The 23,889-nt window shown below is 35.5% G+C and overlaps 2 protein-coding genes and 1 long non-coding RNA gene across 8 annotated transcripts; 2 read left to right on the top strand and 1 right to left on the bottom strand.

The window, feature by feature from the left end:
• Window positions 1-446: 446 nt before the first annotated feature.
• On the top strand, window positions 447-4,786 carry LOC130746133 (AT-rich interactive domain-containing protein 1-like). Of its 2 annotated transcripts, XM_057598673.1 has the most exons (3): window positions 447-626; window positions 1,043-1,990; window positions 3,417-4,786. In XM_057598673.1, exons 2-3 carry the CDS (start codon window positions 1,061-1,063, stop codon window positions 4,242-4,244), a joined length of 1,758 nt encoding a protein of 585 aa, XP_057454656.1. In that variant the 5' UTR covers window positions 447-626; window positions 1,043-1,060; the 3' UTR covers window positions 4,245-4,786. The 2 variants fall into 2 exon arrangements, with proteins under 2 accessions (XP_057454656.1, XP_057454655.1); XM_057598672.1 differs by lacking the exon at window positions 447-626 and having other exon boundaries at window positions 653-1,990.
• Window positions 4,787-9,170: 4,384 nt separating this feature from the next.
• Window positions 9,171-12,479, top strand: LOC130746132 (ubiquitin-conjugating enzyme E2-23 kDa-like). Of its 2 annotated transcripts, XM_057598671.1 has the most exons (7): window positions 9,171-9,390; window positions 9,517-9,596; window positions 10,098-10,212; window positions 10,321-10,373; window positions 10,481-10,609; window positions 11,065-11,102; window positions 12,136-12,479. In XM_057598671.1, the coding sequence occupies exons 1-7, from the start codon at window positions 9,347-9,349 to the stop codon at window positions 12,169-12,171; spliced, it is 495 nt and encodes a 164-aa protein (XP_057454654.1). In that variant the 5' UTR covers window positions 9,171-9,346; the 3' UTR covers window positions 12,172-12,479. The 2 variants fall into 2 exon arrangements, with proteins under 2 accessions (XP_057454654.1, XP_057454653.1); XM_057598670.1 differs by lacking the exon at window positions 11,065-11,102 and having other exon boundaries at window positions 9,189-9,390.
• A 3,178-nt stretch (window positions 12,480-15,657) lies between these two features.
• Window positions 15,658-19,171, bottom strand: LOC130746131 (uncharacterized). 4 transcript variants are annotated; one of them, XR_009022018.1, is made up of 4 exons: window positions 18,955-19,171; window positions 18,729-18,878; window positions 16,597-18,618; window positions 15,659-15,813 (listed from the first exon to the last, which is right to left on the bottom strand). It is a non-coding gene; the product is annotated as an uncharacterized LOC130746131 (long non-coding RNA). The 4 variants fall into 4 exon arrangements; XR_009022020.1 differs by having other exon boundaries at window positions 15,660-15,813; window positions 18,729-18,828; XR_009022019.1 differs by having other exon boundaries at window positions 15,658-15,813; window positions 16,597-18,878.
• Window positions 19,172-23,889: the final 4,718 nt, after the last annotated feature.

Raw genomic sequence — 23,889 nt, 5'->3', positions numbered from 1 at the left:
AAATTCATTTAATTCAAATCTACACAAACAGTTGTCAACAAATATGAAAATCAATATATGATATATCTCATAATTAATTGTGTTTAACTAATATGATATTTTTTATTATGAGAAAAGTAAATTTATATTTTGTATATATATTTTTTTCATAGCTATCCATAAGACACCCTTGACTAACCTCCTTGACTAACCTCCCATCTCTCATATCTCCTTTCCATAAAACCATATCTAAATTATATTTTCCTCTTTGATTGATTAAAAAAATTAAAACTCAACAAATTACTATCAATTGACAACCCCAATCCAAACCCACCCATCTAGTTAAATATTAACCATGGTTAGTGCATCCTCAAACCAACCACCAATATATAAGAAGGTGGGTGGTGTTGGAGAAACCTCTCATCACCCAAACCCTAACAATATATCACCATTTTGTGAGTTTTATCAAAATGGATGATCTCTTCTAAATTCTCTCTCAATTCTCAAATCAATTTTTGATAATTGAGAAAAAAGAAAAAGAAAAGACACATATTGCATATTGCAAGGGCAAAAGGTCAAGCAAGTCACAACTCAACCCCATCATAGGGGTCCCTTATCTCTCTCTCACCCCCCATAAAAAAAATCTGGTATGTCTTTCTCCCTTCTCTCTTCTTTTATTTGTTTTTACTTCCAATCAAAAATTGAGATTTTGAAGAAGGGTCTGCCTCTGTTGAAACTTGAATTTTTAGCCCCTCCATCTCTCTCTCTCCCCAATCTCTCTCTCTCTCTCTAACGTCATTGTAGAGAGAGAAAAGCGCGGGAAAAGTTTTTCATAGAACACGCTTCGAAAAACCCTAGCCAGTGCTAGATCCTCATCTTCACTCCGCCAAAATTGATTTTTGAAAAACACCCAAAATTTCAATCGATGTCAATTTCATTCCATTGATTCCACTACTCTCAATTTGTCGCAATTTTTTTTAAGTTTCAGAAAAGGGGTTGATGTATTTTTAATTATTTTTTGTTGCAAAAATGGATGATTTGGAGCTTGGTTGCTTGTTTCTAGGGTTTGGATTCGGAATCCATGACGGGGCGGTCGCTGCTCGACGGTGGGGGAACAGTGAAAGGTAGCGGCGGCGGCGGCGGTGGTGGCGGTGGGACTCCGCGTCGTTTTGAGGAGCTTTTGGGTGAGTTCTTACAGGCTCTGAATCTGTTGCGTCCTTATCCTCCAATGCTGGGTGATGGGAAGAAGGTGGATTTGTACAAGCTGTACATGGTGGTGAAGGGGAAAGGTGGGTTTGAGGCTGTGACCAATGGGAAGCTTTGGGATTTGGTTGGGGAGGAGTCTGGGTGTGGTGTGAGGGTTGGTCCTACTGTGAAACTGTTTTATGGTAAATACTTGAGTCCTTTGGATACATGGGGGAAGAAATTTGGTGATAGTAAGGTGGTTCCTGAGTGTGTTTTGGTGGGTGATAGGGATAGGTTTGGTAGGTGTTTGATGGAGTTGAAGGCTGAGGTGAGAGGGATGCTAGATGGCCGTGCTGCTGCGGATGAGGTAGATGGGGAGGAGGTCAAGTTGTGTGGGCTGATGGATGAGTCTGTTCTTGGGAATTTGTGTGAGGGCAATGATCAAATGGGAGTGTTGGAAGGGTTTGATGGAGGGAAAATGTCTGCTGAGCCAGAAATCGATGCATCTGATGCCGTGAACAGCAGCTTGCCTGGATTGTTGAGTGAAGGTGAGAAGTGTGATGATGGTGTTGTGGTATTGGCTTCATCTGGTGGTGATAGCGAGAAGTTTGGCTGTAAGAGGAAGAGGCAGTCTATGCTTGATTGGCTGAGATGGCTTGCTGGTGTTGCGAAGAATCCTTATGATCCGGCAGTTGGTGCGGTGCCTGAAAAGTCAAAGTGGAATTCTTACAGTAATCAGGAGTTCTGGAAGCAGGTTTTGTTGTTTCGAGAGGCTGTATTTTTCAAAAAAGTGTTCGAGTCGAGCAGCGAGCAACAGACTTGGCAGGTAATCTGAAAATTTAAGCTATTAATTGAAGATATTTAGGCTTAAATTGATTTAGTAAATGTACGTGTTGCTACTGCATGCCTGAAAATTAATAGACTCATAAGCAGTAAGTCTCATAAAAGATTTTTCTTTTAATATTCATATTTTTCATTCTGTTTATCTTCTGCGCAGTTAAACTTATCTTTGCATTTACACACCACATAATTACTCATTTTATTCAATTGTATTTGTGCTTGAGTGTGTAGTGATCATTGGATTCACTTGTTACTCTGGAATGCGGTTTCTGTTTTATCCCCAACTTTTAATGCCAACTTTTGCTGCTTCATTACTCTATTAAATGGTTTCCTAAGGAAAATCAATTTTATTCATATTGTTGATCTTTCTTTTTGTCTGTTAGCTACTGCATAGTGCACTGTTCTATTAATTAAGTTGAGCTTAAATTCTTACTCATTTTGTTCAAGTGTATTTGTGCTTGAGTGTGTAGTGAATCTTTCTTTTTGTCTGTTAGCTACTAGCTACTGCATAGTGCTCACTTCTATTAATTAAGTCGAGTTTAAATTCTTACTCATCTTATTCAAGTGTATTTGTGCTTGAGTGTGTAGTGATCATTGGTTGCTCTTGTTACCCTGGAATGCTGCTTCTATTTTATCCCCAACTTTTAATGCCAACTTTTGCTTCTTCATTACTCTATCAAATGGTTTCCTAAGGAAAATCAATTTTATTTGTCTTGTAGTCCACTAATGAAGTATGAACTATAATGTTAGGCCACATGTCATTATTTTGTGCTGAGACATTCATATTGTTGATCTTTCTTTTTGTCTGTTAGCTACTTCATTGTGCATACTTCTATTAATTACTTGTAGCTTAAATTCTGTCTCCATAATTTAATTATGTGTGTTTTATTTCATTCTTACATGTGATGCAATTTTATTGACATTGAGCACACTTTTCTTACATATTGAGGAAGGTCGGGCTTAACAATCAAGAAAAGAAAAAAAGTTTGGGCTCAGACCCCTTATTTTTTTAAATACTGCTTCTGTTCTATCTAGTATCTTGCAACTTGTATATCTATTTGGAATTAGAGTTGGAGGCTACTTTTTGTCTGTTAGCTACTTCATTTATGATTTTTGGATTTAGCCCTCTTTGGCAGGGTATACCTGAAATTGCAGGTTAAACTATGCGCGGAGGTGCTCACTTGCTATTATTTAATATAATAACTATCAAGTTTATGTTTGCTATCTATTGACAAGTTCTTGATAGAAGTAGTTGCATGCTTTTTGGGTAATAAAGGTCTTCTTTTTTATTAGCTGGTTCTCATGTTGCATTAAATTTTTTCTTCAAAAACTGCCACTTATTTTTTATTAAAGCAGAATTTTAAATTTCCTTGTGATATCACATTAAAACAAAACCTTTTGTCATTTTGTAGACTCAGAAGATGCATCCTTGCATGTATGATGATCCCCATGAGCCAGCCTACAATCTTAGAGAGAGGCAGACAAGTAATAATAAGCCACCATCCAGACAACTTACATCAGCTGTGCGAAGGTCTTCCAAATCATATCTAAGAACTGGAGGAGAATCTGACAGTTCCTCTGGTTCAAAGACAGGTTTTGATGGATGTCCGGTATTACCCATCCCCCTAGGGCCGAGAAATCAGGCTGAAGTACCAGAGTGGACCGGCTTGACTTCTGAAAGTAATTCTAAGTGGTTGGGGACCCAAATATGGCCCTTGCAAAAAGTTAATTCCAGACTTCTTATTGAAAGGGATCCCATAGGAAAGGGAAGACAAGATTTATGTGGCTGCTCAGTGCCAGGTTCTGTTGAGTGCGTCAGATTCCACATTGCTGAGAAAAGGGCTAAAGTTAAGCTGGAATTAGGTGTGGCTTTTCACCAATGGAATTTGGATAAGATAGGTGAAGATGTTAGGATTTTGTGGACACATGAAGAAGAGAAAAAATTCAAGGACGCTGTAGAATGGGACCCTCCATCTTCTGAGGAATATTTGGGATATTTCTGGGATCCAATTTTTAAAACATTTCCTCAGAAGAGCACTGCAGATTTAGTTAGCTACTACTTAAATGTATTTCTTTTGCAACGCAGAGGACACCAGAATAGGCATACTCCTGATGACGCTAATAGTGAAGATGATGAATCACAAGAACCTCGATTGAGGAGTGGTTTTGGACGTAAATCATGTGGCCCCATCTCATTAACCCTGAAAAAGCCACGGCCAAAGGGAAAGCGTAGGAAATGAATGTCTGTCAAAATTGGAGCTTTGTTGAGAATGGATATTTTGGCAAATTTTTTTTTTATCTTCACTGGCAATTTTCAGTACTGATGGAACTTCCTCCCCTTCTTTTGAATATGAATCATCATTGCTTTTGAGGAGTAGAACTAGAAGGTTGGAATTTGAAAGGTGGGTTTGGTGTAGGGTCAATTCAGGAAAGATGGTGTTTTTTTAATGGTGGAAGCAGGAAAAGTTGAACAGCTCAGGAGTTGTAGTTTATTTCAGTTACATGCTTATGAGTTGAAGATGTGACTTTGTCGTTCCACAATGATACAGAATGCAAGGTTTACTTAACACAGAAACCTTAGGAATACAAATCGACATTTTGTTATAGAGGGTCATGGTCAAATACATAACAATGCAATTCAAATTGTAGCTTTTGTTTTGATGCTGGTTTATGTTGGATGTTCCTTTCTTTCTTTCAATGCGATATAGAAACGGTTTTGGTTCAGATATTTTCAGTTTGGTTTATTAATTTACCTATGCTTAGTGATTGACTGTTCTATTCATGCTCTTGCAAATTTATGTTGTCTGCATATTCAGGAGTTGTTTGTCTTCCAGACTTCATTGACCTCTCTCACTTTTTTTTCTTCTTAATGTATGAATTGAATGATTTTTGTTGTGTACTTTTCAATTAATGTTGTTTGATTATGTAAATGCAGCGCACCTCTGTTTGCTTAACAGATATTGCTGGAATGAATTGTCATTAAGGTAAAAAGCTACAATGAAACCCAACATTTATTAAATGTAATTATGAAAAAATACTTTGGCTATATATTTTGAAGTTACAATTTTATTAATGTTAACATTTATTTATGTAATACTATCAGGGTAAATGAAGATCTACAGCTCTGCTTTCAATACATGATTTTCTTTTCTTTTTCAAAAGGTTATATTTTGACGTGCATTCTCGTGGAAACTGAAAAGTAAATTTCACACTAGTTATAATATACGCTCTTTATCACTGCTAAAGATGGATATGGTAAGAAAAAAAGTGATGTATAGTTGATAAGATTATGAGCAAAATTCTATTTGCATTCTGTTTGATCTTAGTGTTTATTCCCTATAGATCTGTATTTTGTACTAAAAACTAAAGTCATAATTGAGAATATGAAAATTGTAGTTTTATTTTACACTTTTATTTCAATTAAGAATGTGCTGATAACCTTTTTAAGCTAGTTATGGTACATGCTAATTGTGTTACTGATTTGTGGTTCTTAACTTTCAAGTTTCAATGTTGTTGACAGGGGATTAAGATTGAACATTTTGGGGTCCTGGTTTAATAAGCTTTTTTGTCCACCCTATTTTTGAGTGAAAATTTCAATTGACTATACTCTTGTAGTCATTATTGAATCGATACTTCTCTATGTAAAGAGGTCCAACTTATATCCAATGGATGACATGAAAGATTATTATAACTACTCTAACTGAAGAAGTATAACAGTTAACTAATTAACTAAATAGCTAAAGTTGATGTTGGAGAGACAAGGGAGCCCAAGCAGGATATTGAAGTATAGTGTAGGAAGGAGGGTGAATAAAAGCTTATAGCTGTTAGTGAGCTAATGATCAATTAGAGTTGTTAGTTTGTTAGTTCCTATTTTTAGATAGAAAGCAGAAAACTACCAGTTAGTTATAATTATTGAACTGTTTTAGATGATAGTTGATCAAATGTTTATAACTGTGTAAGACACAATTCATCAATGAGAGATATCATTTTCTCTTCTTCAATTTCTGTTTACTATCTTCAATATGCTATCCCAAGTTTTATTCATCAATTCGGTACTGAGTTCATTTACTATGTTTATGTACATACATCTTTTCTACGGAAGATCTCGCAAATCCATTCTATTTTCACCATTAAGATAATCCAAGACTTGTCCCGGTTCCTCAATTGCTTTCTGGTGACAATTAAAATTCATCGAATCGCACAAGATCACTCTGATGAAATCAATTAGGGATTAAATTCAAAATTATCTCCTTCAACACAATTGTCAATGTGGTTGTAGTTGTGTTCTTCTTGAGTATTTACATCAAGAACAAGTGATGCAGTTTTCAGTGGAATTATATGATTCCTTCAATCAAGTTAAGAGCCAAATCCTGCTTATGACTCCCTTCCGTCCCATAATTTGAGTCTTTTTTTTATGGTTCTTCAAGAAGAAAAACAAAGAGAGAGCAATGTTGCACCAGCTGATTCTCAAATGGAATTTGTTGTTGAGACTTTATCCCCACTTCCACATTAGCAACCTTACATGGGTAAATTGTTTCTAGACTATTTTCTTTAGTAAAATTATTATCATTTTAAAAAGTTCATATATTTCCACCCTTAATCACTTTATTGAGTACCATCAAACATCCATCTTTCCACCGGCCAATCACCATTACTTTATTCAGATTTTCCAATGTCGGAAAGCAAATTACCAGAACTTGTGCCATTGTTGGTCCAACAAATGATCACAGTCATGTGCCCACTTGTTTAGTGAATTAAATTATGCACACATGCGGCGATAAACTCTTTGATATTAAAATTTGATAGACTTTAATGGTCGTACACTGTTAGTGTAAAATTGTTTTATACATATATTTAATAATTGAGTATCACGTATTCAAAAATATTTTTAATTTATTTTATTTCAATTAAATTAAAAGCTTATTTTCTGATTTGGCAACTCATCATTGGATGTCTGTTTAAAAAATGATTACACTGATAGTGCATTATCACTAATTCAAGTTTTATATAGTATTTTATAAAAATTAATTAAATATAAAAAATATTATTTAATATATTATTTTTAAAAAATAATTTACATTTCAATTATTAATTATTATTATATAAGTAGAGAAATAATTTTAGATAATAGCATAAGATAATATTAAATTAGTCTATATTTAGTATTAATAAATCAATATTTATAAGTGAGTAATGTATTTTTTTTTTGTCTTGACCAAGGTATCCACACAACCGACAGCCGTGAGACTAATCCCTCGCCCCACGGTCAGTGCATTAAGCGATATGGGGCTGGCCAAGGAGTGAGTAATGTATTTTATTGTTAGTGCATAATTATTTAGTTTATAAAACAATAAAAAAATAACCAAAAAATAATATTAACTAAGTAGTAGTAAGTGATAATGAAAATTTTATTACTTTATATGAGAAAGCCCAATTTTTTCACCATTCATAAACTACATAATTTTTAATTTAATTTATGAGTAACTAAATAATAATGACTTAGCAATAATAACTAGTAATTGATAAATAATAAAATTACCATAATATCAAAATTAAATATTTTATTTTTGTTAATTAATATTCTTATAAAGTATATAAAATAAAAATATTGAAATAATTTAATTTGGGATTATGATACTGAAAAAGAATATAAAGTTGTTATCTTATTTTGTTAGGATAAGTATTAAGGATAATTTTTACACATGATGAACATAATCGATAAGAGATAAGATTGTATTATTTTATCTTGCTGACGCAATAAACAATAGATTACAACATGATATTATTACACTATCTTATCATTTCTACTTATCCGTTCTATCAAACCGGCCCAAATTACAACTCCGCTCCCATAATAAATTTAATTACTATTATATTCAAATAATTGAAATTATTAGTATTAATTATTTTCTAAATTCACATTCAATCAATTAATGCATAATTTTTTATTAATAGATAATAATTGAATTTTGACTTAAACCATAAATATTATATGAATTAAGATATTTATAAGTTAGTATTAAATTAATTCTCTCTCATCAAGAATAATTTTTAGAATTTAAAATTAAATTTTAAAAAATGGGGTTATCTAAATGACTCATGAGAAAGTTTGGGTTAAATAACCCATCAACCAATTACATTGAGGATGATTGAGTTGGAATTTCTATATTTTATTTATTCATTTATTTATTCAATTAGTCCATTGAGTAGTGGGTTAGTAACCCACATTGGTCATTTACACAACCTTTTAAACTTGTATAATCCAATTAAACTTTTATATCTTAAAAATGATGTACCATTGGACAGGAAACTTGCCAGACCTTAGTGACTAATAAAACACAAATAATAGTAATTAAGTTGATTTATATAGTGATTAATATTTTGATTTTCGGGGTGTATTTTCGTTTTATGTTTCAAAAGTCATCACTGAAATTACATTTAGCATAATTTGTATTGATAGTAGTAGCAGTGTTGGTGGTAGTGGCCATGTTGGTGTTGGTGATGGAAGAGGTGGAGACGATAATGGTAGTAGTAGCAATGTCGGTGTTGGTGTTGGTGCTGATTGTGGTGGTGGTGTCGTATTGGTGTTGGTGGTGGCGATGGTGGTGGAGAGTCGGGGTTGTGGTGGGTGGTGGCATTGACGTACATGCTCTTAAAACTAAAAACCATAATCACAAAATCATTTTTGCGATTTTAAAAATTAAGGTCAAATTATTTTGAAATTAAAATAAAAACTATTTCAACTCTATTTTTTACTTTGCCGAACGCGTTTTGTGTATAAATTTATATTTGAAAACAAAAAATCGCAACTACCCGAACTCGTAACCTCCGCTTAGAGCATTAATCATCGTATGAGAGATTAGTCTCACGACTACCTGTTGTAGAATACATTGCTTAAAAAAAATACATAACTCATATTGTATTCACTCCCCACCCCTTCAAAATTAATTTTTAAACATCTTTTTATGAAATACATAGTGAATTGATAATTAGAAGAGGCAACATGTGAATAAGATAGCAAGGAATCTTGAAAGTGTAAGGCATGTAAAATATGGTAATAAAATAGAGTACAATACTGCCATAAGAGTTCTATTGCAAATCTGCTTCTCCATTCCATCCATTTGCCATATAATTTATTCACAATTTCAATATTAAACTATTATCCCCAAAACTGACTCAGTAGTTTTGTTTATATGATTGCTGTGTGAACCAATTTTACTTCTTTGAGTAGCACAAGCAAAGGCTCTTCCTTCCACAAACCTCTTGTTTGCCATCTTCCCAAACCTTCTCTCTGTCTCTCTCTCTGTCTCTCTCTCTCTCAAAAGCATCACAGAAAAAAAACATGTCTTCCCCAAGCAAGCGGCGAGAGATGGACTTGATGAAACTGTTAATCCTCAAACTTTTTTTTTCTCAATTAATTTTCATTCAAGTTGTAATCTTTTTTCAATTGGGTGTCTGAGTTTGACTCTGAATTCTGATTTTGATTCTGGGTTTTTTTGCATTTTTTCAAAGGATGATGAGTGACTACACGGTGGAGATGATCAATGATGGAATGCAAGAGTTTTATGTGCATTTCCATGGACCCAAAGAGAGTATGTTTTCACTTTTCTTTTTCTCTATCTCTTGTTGTTTCTTGAATTTGGGAAATGTTTGGATGATGAAGATTTTTTGCTATGGTGGGTGTTTGATATTTGACCAGATATTGACTTTGGTGGTTCTGGATTTAGATTTGTGTGGTATGAAGATTGTTTTGTTTCTTTTGTTGATTGCTCTGTGCTTTCTGCACAGTCTGCACATAGATTTTGGAAGCAGTAATATAATTGGTTTTAATTTGACAAAGCAGTTTCTGTGAATTCCCTTATTGATTTCCCCTTTGTGCTTGTTTTTGGGGTTCTTAGCCTGAATGTCCCTAGAAAATAATTGGCATGTGCTCTTTTTTTTTTCTTTGTTGGTGTCCAATTATTGTTTACTGATTTTCACTTTTTCTTTTTGTTCTGTTCTGGTTCTGGATATGAAACTCAATGGTGCTGTTATTTTATTGTGCACTTTGCTTTTCTACAATCCTCTTTTCATCCATATGATAAATTCTGCAGGTCCTTATGAAGGAGGTGTGTGGAAAGTAAGAGTTGAGCTCCCAGATGCTTATCCTTATAAATCTCCTTCCATAGGCTTTGTCAACAAGATTTATCATCCAAATGTTGATGACATGTGAGAATCTTGTATTACTCCTCTGAAACTATCTAGTGTATAGTTTACCTCATGTGTTAATTTTAAGAATGAGTAAATGTTCATTGTCTTGGATAACATTAATTTCAGGTCAGGATCAGTTTGTCTCGATGTTATCAATCAGACCTGGAGCCCCATGTTTGGTAATGACATTTCTATGAACCTTCTGAGAAAATGTGCGGTTGTATTTAAGTTTTCCATTATGACATTTTTGGTTGGTTGTAATGTGTCAAAATCTGTGTTCTTCCAGATCTTGTCAATGTATTTGAGGTGTTTCTCCCACAACTCCTTCTGTATCCAAATCCATCAGACCCCTTGAATGGAGAAGCTGCAGCTTTAATGATGCGTGACCGAGCTACTTATGATCAAAGGGTTAAAGGTATTGTTGATCCTTTATGGAATTTCATTTTCTGAATATTCTTATCCCAAGGCTAGTTTCAAGGCTTGCTATGTTTTCTGTGAACCTTTACTTTTGTTCTTCTTATTTGAGCTATAATTGAACTCTAAACCAGGATGGACATTTAGTACCCGTTTGGGTGCAAATCAAAGAGCACTTATATGTAGTGCCTTTTTAGTAGATATGCTCCAATAAGCCTGTATCCAAACGGGCTCTTGAACTAACTTTCTAGAGCTCAGGGTAGTAGGTGCGGACTGTAATGCATTGCACGAGCATGTACAATCTCACAGACAGATATAATTTAGGATAATCTATAACCTCAAACTGTTATCCAATTGTTAACAGAGAAGCTATTGCTTCTCCTCTTCTATTACTATCGCATGTTGTCATTTGCCAACAAAACTGACTTTACCACCATCTCTGCCACTATTTTGCAGCTGCCTCCTATGATGCCATCAAATCCTTAAACAGAAAAGTGAGGCATATATGGTGGTATCTAGTGTGCATATGGAAATATACTTGCAATGGAGGAGTTTAGGTGTTAAGTTTACCAGTGAAAGAGGAGACACTATCTCCATTGTTGTTATATACTATAATCACTTTAGCAAATAAATAAAAAGACTATGGATACGGACTTATCGAAGCTTATCTACTAGGAAAAAAGTATTAGATAAGCTCCAATAAGTGTTCTTTGGTTTGCATCCAAATGGGTTGTATATCTGTCTTCTGACTTGTCTAGTAGGCCACCTAGATGTTTATTATCATTAATGATTTAAACAGTCCATTGAGTTTGTTGATGGGGATAATTTGCAGCTCAATATTTAATTGTAGGGTGTTGGCTCATTGTCTCCTACACATTGAGTTACATCAAATGTTGGTCCAGCGGAATTTAAGTTGTTAATAATATCAAAACTTAAATGTCTATCTTCACCATCTACCCATTGTTCACTCAAGTTCATACCTTATCCATAGGAAAAGGTTACCTGGTTGGTTCGAGAAAATGTATTCAGTTTTCATTTTTCATTTTCTATTTTTAATTGCAAAAGAATCATCTAAGTTTTTCACTTATTTTCTATTTTCAAATACTTGTATAGGAAACAAAGCAAACAACTGTCATCTTTTCCTATACAAGCGTTTGAAAACCGAAAATAAAGTAAAAACAAGGTGACATGTTTTTAATTAAAAGTCTTAGAAATGTTTTCTCAACCAAACACACCCTTATATTTCTTCATTATCAGTCAGTCTTCTAAGCTTGTGTCTAGCCTCAGCAGACAGGCTATACTTCCTGATATATGTATAATATCATTTGTGCATATGACTACTACGGGAATTTGGTACTTGTTTTTTCTTGACTTTTGTGAACACTAACCTGTAGAAAGCATCACTTTCATTTGTTTTTCTAAGCTTGAAATATAGGTAGATCTAATTTCTGTATAATTTCTGACTACTTATTTCAGAAACAACAATTTCTCATCATACACTGATGTGTCTTTGACTTCAATTTTCAGAGTACATTGAGAAGTTTGCTAAGCCAGAACACATAGGAGCTGCTACAGAAGAGAAATCCAGTGATGAGGAGGAGCTAAGTGATGAAGAATATGATTCTAGTGATGAACAGGTGGTTGGTAAGGCTGACCCCTAGGCCCTAGCCTTGTATGCATGTCCTGTTCTTCTATCTGTATTTTATTTGTACATTATCTAGTTATGTTCTCATTTCTCATAATTAAAAATGTAATGTACTTGGATGTTGGTTGGGGAAAAATTCCCCTCCATGTTAGTTTACTGTCAGTCACTGTAAATAATGTACCATTGATTTCCTGATGCAATCTTATTTGTTGTTAACTTCTCTTAAGGTATATTGGAATGAGATATACGGTTAGAAACCGCCGCTAATATGTATGCCAAATGTATGTCGCAAGAAAACATGTGTTGTTATTGTGGCCCCTTAAAAATCTTGTGCAAAACTAAACAGTAAATAGATTTAGGAAAAAGCTTAGTGATTTAGATCATGGCAATACATATAACTTTTCCAAAAGCACAAGATCTGGAGTGGTTTGTTTGTTGGATGAGCAGCTAAATGTTAGGAGTGAAAAATCAACGAAACGCAATTTGCTAGCTTTGATTTCTTGTATTTCGTACCATACTTTTTAGCATTTTTATTGTTGGGTCTTCACTAGAGTTCTTTTCAGGTGTGGTTATCAATGCGGTGAATATTCTAATTCCAAAATGTTCCTAGAATCTTCATTTGAGATAGAAAATTAGAAATGCTAAAAATCCATCCCACTTTGGTGTCTTATGCGTTGTCCTACCAACAAAATTGTTATGTTATTTAATTTAAAAATTACTCATCACTGTTACATTGACAATTTTGTTGGTGGGATAGGGAAAGAAACACTAAACATAGACAAAATATCTCGATTCCTTTATTTTATAATATATAGAATGGAAAGTTAAATAAATTAATTGCACTTTTATTCCTTTAGTTTGGATTAAATGTGACTTTGGTCCCTCTAATTTTTTTAAGCTAACTGAGTCATACTTAAAATTTTTTTTAATACAACTTTCAGTCCGTTTAGTGATTTCATGATTGTGGTTCTCCTAGATTAATTTTTTTTTTAATTTTTGTTTCTTTAGTTTAGCAAGTTTGCAATTCGATTCCTTATTTTTCTTTTAGCAATTTTGGTTCACTTAGTGACTCCATGATTTTGGTCTCTAATAATGTACATTCATTCCATTTTATTGATATGTGTGATCTAAATAATTAATCTTTGAGACATACCTGATTCCCGAGTTTTTAGGGGTTTAGTCTCATGGTTGCGATAGTGGGGATACTTTGGGAAAAATAATTATTCTTATGATATAAATATTAATATTTCACCGCCAAATAGTATATCAACTGGTATGTGGTTGTTCTAACTTAATCAATTGACATGTGGTTATTTTAGCTTAAGCAGAGATCTCGGCTCAAACAAATCTATACCTGAGGTTAAAAAAACATTAATATCCTTTATATATATATGGGTTTAGGAGTGTTTTAACTTTTAAGTAAGGATAATATGAATAAATGATGATCATTTGATCCAACTGTCGAATAGGGAGTCATTTATGTGTGGTTGTACAATCATAATTTAATGCTCTGGTCTCTCACAATAGAACTATTTTCACAAGTATAATGATTTTATGTCGGTTTAAATTTAGTTTGATTAACATTCTATGCTAAGAAATTGGTTACCACTCACAAATATAATTTGATTTTCATTTTATCTTCTTCGAGTCGGAAACATCCTCATCATGGTAGAGTTATTTCTCCCAGCAAAATCTTTTTCATCTACCAGTTATTCGAAATAGCATTACAATGATTAAATTGATTCAACTTATGAAGAATTTCTTTGAAAAAAATGAGGATTTGAGAGTTTATATAGGATAATAATGATAGAGAGATTTGATTTGTAACAATTAAAAAGTTGAGGGACTAATCTACTCCAAAAATTATTGGAGGACCAAAATCATCTATAGTCAAAATTAGGGGACCAAAATGTAATTAAGCCAACTACTTAAAATTAATTTATCAAATATCTCTATTTTAATTAAATAAGCCTATAAATATAAGTCATTGTAATCTCACTTTCTTCAATTTCATTTTTTTTATCTCTTCCTTCTCTTTTATATCACTCATTATATCTATTTCTCTTTTTTTTTCTCACCCTATTTCTCTTCTTTTTTTTCTCACCCTAGATGAGGGTGGAAATGGAGCGACATTATTGGTATTTCTACAATAATGAATTAAGTACGTTGATGTAATAGTTAGCACTTCATTCTTTAAGTAAGTGATTAAACATTCGACTTACAAATCTTGCGAATAGGAAAATCAAACTCTTTAATCAACTTCATACCGCTTAGTGCACTAATAATTAAACGGGTGATTAATCTCACGGTAAGCCGCGGTCATACCTTTAGTTAAAAAATAAGAGGGACAGTAGTGGAAGATAACGTGTCCATCCACGCCACTATATGTGTTTTTCCCGATAGTGATAGGAAGTGTATAATGTGTCAGCTTTCCTCGAGATTTGAAGGAGTTGTATGGCTTTCTTGAAGCAACATAGATTATCCAAATCTGATCATGTTCATTGAATTGATGATAAGGGAAATTACGTGCTTCTAGGGATTGGTTGGTTGAAAGAGGATCTAGATCTTCATTGATTGTTGAATAACACGAGATGATGAAGACAACAAATAGTTCTGAATACTATTTGTGGACTCTATATAAACCATCCTTGCAAAATAAAAATAAGTGCACTTATCTAGTTATCTTTCTCCAATAGAATAGTCATTTGAGGGAGAATCTTAAATTCCTTAAACCTTGGGAATGAAATCATAAGGAATTTACATCATTGGAGTTAGGTTAGTACCTTAGGAAAGCATAACAAAAAAAAAAAAATACAATTGGAGTTTATGATAATGGGAAATGCAGGTTAGGTACCCCCATGGCCCCATCAATTAATCTTCTGCGAAGTCTTAAAATGGTGTTTTTCTTCTTTTTCATGTGAAGCAAGTCATGTAACTTGAGGACTCCAAAAAGGAAAGTCGACCAAAGCAGCTCCTGTTTAATCAATTATTATGTTGTTCAGTGCATTTGATACCGCAAGTAGGCTGATTTTCCCCATTGTAATTGTAGTTCTTTTCAAAGTAAACAATACACGGATGAAATACTTTAGCTATAATCTATCCCAATATTAATAACTAGTGTTTTTTACCAGTGCGATGCACGGGGGATACTCATTTTTTGGTTTTTTTTGTGTGTTGTTTTTGTTAAATTTGTCTTGATTTAAATATATTTTATTGATTAAAAGATATAATAAATTAGTTTATGAATTCTGATGTTTTCTTTTAATTAAATATGGTGAATTGGTTTGAACTGATGATGAGCAAATTTGTTTCGTTGCTGGTAAATAATTGGCCAGTTGAAAGCTTAATATATATCAAGTGTATCAATCAAATAACATTCATTAATCAGCAAGGATAAAAATATATAGTAGAGTTTGAATACACATGATTATCTAGAAAAAGTTATACACACAATTAAAGGATACTTCCTTGGTCACACCCAATGGGTCAGTAAGGAGAAATTCTCCATCATCTGGGAGCTGTAGGTATTCCACCACATCTGCACCAATCTTACCATAGTTCTGCACCAAGTAAATTAGAGCCAAAATGAAACTATTAAGATGAAAACATATAAGAGAGAGTAAATCAACAAAGAAGAGCAAGTGTTGCACATGACAGAATATGGATTCATTGAGTTAGCCATGACATAATATTAGCTCTGGCTTTGATGCCTATGCACATACTATTGTAACTATATATAGAGCTCAAGAGTGTGGGTCTAACATCAAAGAAAGAAACCAAAAGGCAAGAATTACATTAATTTTTAATATACTAATAAATATATTAATTTATGTACCTTTAATATTCAATTGTAAGCTTCAGTAAAATTCTCTTGGGATTCCATATCTTTGCTAACTCCCTTATGTTTTAATTTAATCAAATCATTTCCACATTATTACTTGTGCACAACCCCTTCAGCTTCAATCTTTTTAATAGATTTAATAGTGCATAGTAATAAATATTTAAATTTATTAATTTATGTACCTTTAATATTCAATTGTAAGCTTCACTAAAATTCCTTTGGGATTTCATCATTTTGCAAACCCCTGTGTTTTAATTTAATCAAATCATCTCCATATTATTGCTTTTGCACAACCCCAATCAGTTTCAATTTTTTTAATAATTTACTGGTGTTACACAGCTGCTAGTCAAAACAAAACAAAGAGACACAATATGAGCTTCATAATTCCAAAATTTAGTGGAAGGAATTTAGAAAGATACACTGGCAGACCTAGATGGTACTATGGTTTATTAAAAGTTTACATAATGCAAGTGATAGTACAAAAGTTAGTGGAAGTTAGTACCTTGCAGTGAATGAGTTAGAGAAGTTAGGAGTAGCTGAAGAGCGCTTAGAAGAAGAAACAGAGATCTCGGAAACCATTTTTCTTTCTTTCTTTCAATGTGTTGTGCATGTTTTTGTAACAACAACTCAAATTGTCACCCTATGGCTGTGGATGATTCAACTGTCAAATAATGTGCACAAAAAAATATTGCAGGCTTTCAGGACTATTTTGAAGTAAATGCCATGGAAAAATTTGGCTGTGGATGATTAATCAAGTACCAATGTTGGCATTGGATGTTGGACATATAAAAAGAACAACATATTTAGATCAGCTATTGATACCACACATGTAAAAATTGCACAACTTTGAATTCGTTCTTACATAACAACATACTCAGATCACCTATGGACTCCAGGTTTCTTTATTAGATCAATATAACGGGAAAAAAGATGCCAAGATACAGATATTTGGAGCATATTGTTAAGGCACAGAACATGTCATAAGACAAAGAAACTTCTTACAATCCAGAACTAATTCAACATTGCAATTTTGAACATAAACCTATTTTAAATTTGAATGAAAACCTCTTCCAATTTATGGTATCTCATAAGAAAATGAACAATATCAAAGAGAAAAACGTATATGATGAAGAATTGTGAATTTTCATTAATCATAACTTGCCTTTTAAATATAATTACAAACTGCAATATAGAACCAAACAAAATATAATATGACAACTGACTAACAATCTACCAAACTTCAAATATCCAGCCGTCATAAGAGTTATTCAAACTTAAATAACAACTGAAAATCAGTAAATCTAAATTTGAACTTCTGCAAACGGCTACCAAGTCAAAGTATCAACATTCCTCCTTGAATGATTAGCTGAAAACTCAAAATTCACTTTGGGGAATGCTTTGATGAAAACTTCTGCCACTTGCTCTTCAGCTATGCAATATTCTTAAGTTACTTCTCCTAGACTCCTACCATTCAGCTTCTCTAAGAAAATAAAACTTGATCTTTGAATGTTTGGTCTTTCTCTGAAACAATGGATTGTCGGATATTGATATAATAGCTTAATTATCAACAAAGAACTTCGTGTGCTCCATCTGCTCCATTTGCAAATCAAGCAACAATTTCTTGATCCATAAGGATTGATTTACAACTGTTGCTGCAATAAATTCTACTTCTGTATAATGAGCCATAACATCCTGCATTTTTTACTCCAAGAGAACATATATAATACCAAGGTAAAACAGTAGTTGAGGCATTTTCATGTCATCAAGAGATCCAAACCCAATCACTGTCTAAAAAGTCTAGAAAACCATGAAAAAATTTAAGGAAAATTATGTTTTTGGTTCATGAAAGAAAATTATGTTTTTGGCTCAAGATTAGCCCAATTTTCAGAAATTGCTTCTGCAATTTTTCCTTCCAAGCTGCCATTAATTGTAAGTTTTTGGATGATCTGCTATTAATTGTATTCCCAAACTCACTAAGGCTAGGCATCTATACAAAAAGAAGTGTACTCCTGCCCACCATAAAGAAAACCCTATGGCAGATAGTCTCCCACTACAGAAAAACCCATAAATCAAATATCTGAAATCTAAAGGCTACATTAATTAGATCTCTTAAATTAGGATATATCATAAAAGATCAAAGGCAATGCATTCAGGAGCTGCATGATGCATTCTGCTATGTTTCTCAGCACAATCTCTCAAGTTAAAAGCAACGATGCCCAACTAACAGTTCATGGGGCACTAAATCAATCATATAACTCATTGCAAGAAAATTCTCATACCCATGGTGTGAACATCCCAAATAGAGATACATGTGATGAGCAAACTCTGGAATTTCTTTGTGATAAGCAGATGAAGCAATTTCCTTAAGCATGAGATCTCTCAGTCAAACATGCTGAAGCAGAACCAAATTGCATAAACTAATAAGCTGTTTTGATTTGAACTTTTGGTCATTATTGTTTCTGGAATGGAATAGAAGATATCTTAAAAAAATGTCAGAATATTTTGTCCCAGAAAGCTGTTGTGTCTGAAAATTAGCCAAAAATCATCTCCATCACGAACTGGGAAAAAAAACAAAGGGAACAAATGGATGCTCGGAGGATGAACGAATCACAGATGTGAGAAAGAGAAACCAACCTGAAAAATTGCAGGAAAACCCAAATCGAGTATGAAAACCCTGGCACCCAGCCAGCAGCCACCATTCAAGGAACTATTTCCGGTGCCAAACCTCAGCAATCTTCTCCATCAGGATTAGGGAAAAAAGGGAAACGATATCAGTTCTGAATCCTACCATATCACAAACGAAATCAGATAATTTCTTTCTAAATTAACAGCACAACACCACCAGAGATGAAATACACACCTGGTCGCAGATGAAGCCCATGATGAAGGTTTGCCAGACGGCGGTGGAAGGGCGAGGGAGGGTGTCGAGGAGGTGCTGAAATCAGAGGCAGACACGGAAAAGCAGTGTGTCTGAGAGAAGGTTTTAAACGACTTGAAACCTAGAAACGGCTGAGAGAAGGAGAAAAGGAAGAAGGTAAGGTGAAAGGGGAAGCGTCTGTTTACAGTTTTGAAACTGAAAACCGTTTCACTAATTTAATAAATCCATTGATTGAATGAAAGAAGGAATGAAATTGATATGAATGAATGGCTGAGATCAAACCTGAGTGAAATAAAATGACTTTTTTACAAAAATATCCATACCCAACTCTCATAGATATTGGAATAAATTGTTGAAAGACTTTTTTGCCCCCAAGGCTGCAAAACTTTGCTTTTATTAATATTATAGATAAGCAACTTAAAAAATACTAGATAAGTGTTTACGATGGTTTTTGGTAAACAAATATCCTCTTAGTTCGACTAAAGGAAGTTTAAAATCAGGGTCCTTTTGGGAAAACGTCTTGCCAAAGTGTTGTGTGTGAGCTGATATTTTTCGACAAAGATGAACGATTTAAAAGAAACTGGACTTCATTAAACACAGATTAATTACATGAAGATCAAAGCGTAACAAAGCAAAGGGAAAACTGCAAGAAAAGTAAATCTCGACAGGAAATTAAACAACAGGAATGATAAATCTCTACAGGAAATTAACAGATAAAGCGACAAGCTTAAATGCGGGAAAGATAAACAGCTGGTTCTGCAACGTACTCCTCCATCATCACGTCTTGCTCCTTGAGTCTCATTGATTCGGACATGAGAGCCTTTTAGTGAGTTTTTCAGAGTTGAGTTGGGAACCTTTTTTCTGATGATTCTTCTCATATTTATAGTGTTTTCTCTTCCTCCACGTTCTTGACGGTTGTTCTTCAGTGCGCGCGGGCTTCATGGGTTTGAATTTTGGCGCCTTGCCCCACGTTCAGCCGGAGGTTTTGAGCACGTGATTTTAATTGTCTATTTGCAACGTGGGTGGTCTTGAGTCGTGGGTAACCGTCGCCATTCGTGGCATCGTGGGTACACGCACGTGCTGATAACTACCCATCACTTGGTAACTGCTTCCTCCGCTGAGTTTGTCAAAATTTACTTTACTATCTTGACTTGGGGAATGTCACTTGATGAGTCACAAGTCTTACCATGGTCCCTTATGTCGAGAAACCATCTTTCCAACATTGATGTCGAGAAATGTAACATTAATAATTTTAATTCAACAGTTGCCCCCCGAAAATGTTGGTTGTCGATTGCTTTAGCTTGAAGACACCAAGCATTTTTTATCGCGACCATTCAATCTTAGTAATTCAAATGCCTTGCAACCCTGGCCGCTCGATTCTTAGGTCCAATCAATAGTCATAACGTCTGATGACTTTCAACTAGCTGACAGTTATAGCCTTTTTAGGGCCATGATTACATTTATACCAAAAAGCTGGGCAACGACGTGATTTAATTAATAAAATATTCACTTGGACCCCAAATTTTATAAACTGGAGCACAATGCTGCCTTGGTTCCGTCTGCATTTCTGCTTATAAATACCCCATTAACGCTCCTCTTCAAGCTTTGCCTTCTTCAAAAGCTTTCAACTTTCTTCTCCAGAGTTCTTACTCCGTCTTCTTCAGCGCACCTATCATCTTCTTCAATGGCTTCTGACCCTGACCAGACCATTCCATTGGCCACCGAGCTTGAGCTGGATGAGTCCAAACGCGTGGCAATTCCAGAACCCTCCAACGAAGCGGAGAAGAGAGCTATCTGGAAATCCCAGGTACTCATTCCTTTCTCTGTTAATGGTACTTTACGCGCCATTTTGGGTCCTTTGAAAGTAGTGAAGCATGATAGGCCTAATAGTCTCCCTGATGAACACGAATCATTCACCGAACTCATTTTGGCTTTCCAACCCTCTTACCGCATGCCATTCCTCAATGATCCAAAAAGGGCCTTTCGTTCAGCCCCTCCTAACCCCTCTGCTAACGACAAGGCCTATCTCAAATGGTTAGATAGGGTTGAGGAGCACAAGGGGCAGCATTGGAAAGATGTTGAGATTCTCGATTTGATTCAGCTGTCGAGATCTCAAATCTCGTATAACCCAGCCATGCTGTTGAGTGCGCTCTACTTTTGGGAGAGGTCTACTAACTGCCTTCATGTCCCCTTTGGCATGATTACCCCAACCCTTCTGGATGTTGCTGCCATCACTGGATTGTGGCCCATTGGTGATGATTATCACTCCGCGCCTGCAGCTGCTAGCCCCATCTCGATTCCTACTGATAACATCTCATTTGGTCGGTTTATTAAGGACCATTATGTCAAGAGTGGTGAGGTGTCTGATGCTGAACATGTCGCGTTCTTGTTATATTGGCTTTCAGCTTATGTCTTTTGTACCAAGTCCTTGCGTATACCTGCCAAGATTTTACCTTTAGCCAACTTGATCCACGAGGGTCGACAACTCGCTATGGCTAGGCTTGTTCTTGGTAACCTCTATCAAATGCTGAATGAAGCTATCGAGGACGTTCGGAGTACCAAGATCGTTTCTTTGAATGCAGCTGGACCTCTGTGGTTATTTCAACTTTGGTTGAATGCGGTTTTCGAATCTCTCTTGCCGGTGCGAGACAATCCCCCAACTGTTTTTAGCACTAGGATTGACGTTCACAGGCTTGAAACCCTGACCCCGGCCTATGACTCGTCGAGCTTTGAGGCTGATTTCAGGAAATATTTTACCATGTTTCTTGAGCTAAAGCATTATCGCTCTAGTTTTTCTCCTTATGGAAAAGCTATTCGTGGCCCTTTCTGGCTGAAGAACTCTTACCCTAACACGTGTGACCCTGCGTCACCCAAGGAACACCACGTTACGCTCTGGAGGACCATCCTTTCGCCCAGGGTTTTGACTGTAGGCTTTGCTATCAGCGACTACACTTTGTGTGGCTACAATCCTCAATTGGTTTCTCGACAGTTTGGGCTTAGTCAAGCTTTGCCCAACACCTTGTTCGACAAGAGCCTTGTCCTATATCCTGGGACCATCAAGAAGGCTTCTGTTTTTGACACAACTGTTCACTTCTATAACAAGAGACTCCTCAATCTGAGCCCTTTCAACTATGCTCCTTCATACTATGCCACTAGGGCCTTTAAAACCTGGTGGTCTGAGTATTGGACCCAGATTTCGAAGCCTCTTGTAGATTGTCTTCAATGCATGACAGATGTTTTTCTTTTGCAGAAGCAGGACTTCAAGAAGACCAAAGGTATGCACCTGGCAGAAATCCGGTCTTTTCAAGAGTTCTTTGGTGTGGTATAGTATCCAACTCTTCGCCTTCGAGATACAGTTGCGAAAGCAGCTCAGGTTTTAAGGCAAAAATGGGAATCTAAAGCTAAAAAATCCAAGTTAGTCATTCTTCCTGGTGAGGAAGGTCTATCTTTTGTCATTCGAAAAACTGGCTTTAGGTTCCCATCTTTGCCTACGAGTAGGCTTGCATTGGCTTTTCCACCGGTCTTGCCCAAATGGGTTGACCATGTAAGTTTAAATGTGTTAGCCAATCAAGCTCTTCCTCCTCGAAAGCGAGTGACTTAGACTAAATACCACTTATGGGACTTCCCGTATCATGTGCCCGTCGAAATCTTCAACCACATATCGCTGAATATGCGTATTGGTCAAGGTAATATTTCGACTTGGCCTTGATTTTGCTGTTTTACTTCTTAACTTCTCTTTCCATTTGCAGCTGAAGTCATCACCCAACCAGCTCCTCGAGTTATTTCCCCGGTGGTCCACTCTTCTAAGGATAATCCTGTTGGGATTGAGGATGATGATGATGAGGAAGATAATGTTAGCCTCGCTGACAAGCTCAAGGTATTTTCCTTTTGGCTTCTTCCTTTCCTTTTAGCTTCTTTGAAATATTGACTAATATTTTCTTTTGCAGGGTCGAAAAAGGAAAGCTAAGCCTACTACTTCAGTTAGCCAAAAGAAGGCCAAAGTGGCTGGCGCTTCAACAACAAGCAAGGCTTCTCCATTGGTGTCTGATGCTCAGCCTGAAATCGATGGCAAGGAAGGTGGTGGCAACACCACTATTCAGGTATGTTTCTCATTTTCAGAAATACTTTGCGGCATTTTTAGTTTGTGACTTGCCACTCAAATCGAGTTTTGCCCTTTTCTCAGGTTGATGTCCACGAGCATTCCACTTCCAATCCTCCATCCCGTGAAAATTCTCCAGCTCCCAATCTTGCAAAATCCAAAACTGGGGGCGTCGAGAAACCCCCTAAGGCCGCATCTTCGATCAAAAAGACTTCGACAGCTGAGGGGAAAAAGAAGACCAGGAGCAAATCTGGTCGCCAGTCTTCTCACCATTCCAAGAGCTCCACCAACTCTAGTCCTTCCAAAGGGCCTATTCGCAAGGTAATCATTCATCCCCATGAATTTTCAACCTTCTGCTTTGAGCCTTCTTTTTGAAAAACCTTTTTCCTTCTCCAGAAGGTTGGCCTGTCTAAGCTGGCTGTGCCTAGGGTTATCCTAAAACCCACTTTTCCCCTAGTTTTGACTCTATCGAATTCTTCCAGTGATCCAGATACTAGTGACTAGTTCTGATTGGGACAACTTGGTTTTCGATTTGGATTCACAACCAATCGCTTGGCAGCGCCCTGGATGTGCACCCTATTTTACTAAAAAGGCCAAGGCTAACTTTTCTGACTTTCTCCCGCAGGAAACTCAAGGTGCAACTTCTCCTATTCATGAAGAGGAGGCTCCTCAGGTCGAGATCCTGCAGCCAGCTGATGACTCGCACTCGAGAGTGCAACCTGACAAGGATACTAGCCCCATGCCTCCTCCAAAGTCGACAACTGCTACTGTGCAGCCTTCACCTCAAGCCAAGGGTGGTTCTTCATCTCATGCGTCTA

The sequence above is a fragment of the Lotus japonicus genome, chromosome 3 (genome assembly GCF_012489685.1).
Source record: "Lotus japonicus ecotype B-129 chromosome 3, LjGifu_v1.2".
Lineage (NCBI taxonomy): Eukaryota > Viridiplantae > Streptophyta > Magnoliopsida > Fabales > Fabaceae > Lotus > Lotus japonicus.
The sequence above is the reverse complement of the archived record's forward strand: the minus strand, read 5'-3'. Positions and strand labels throughout refer to the sequence as shown.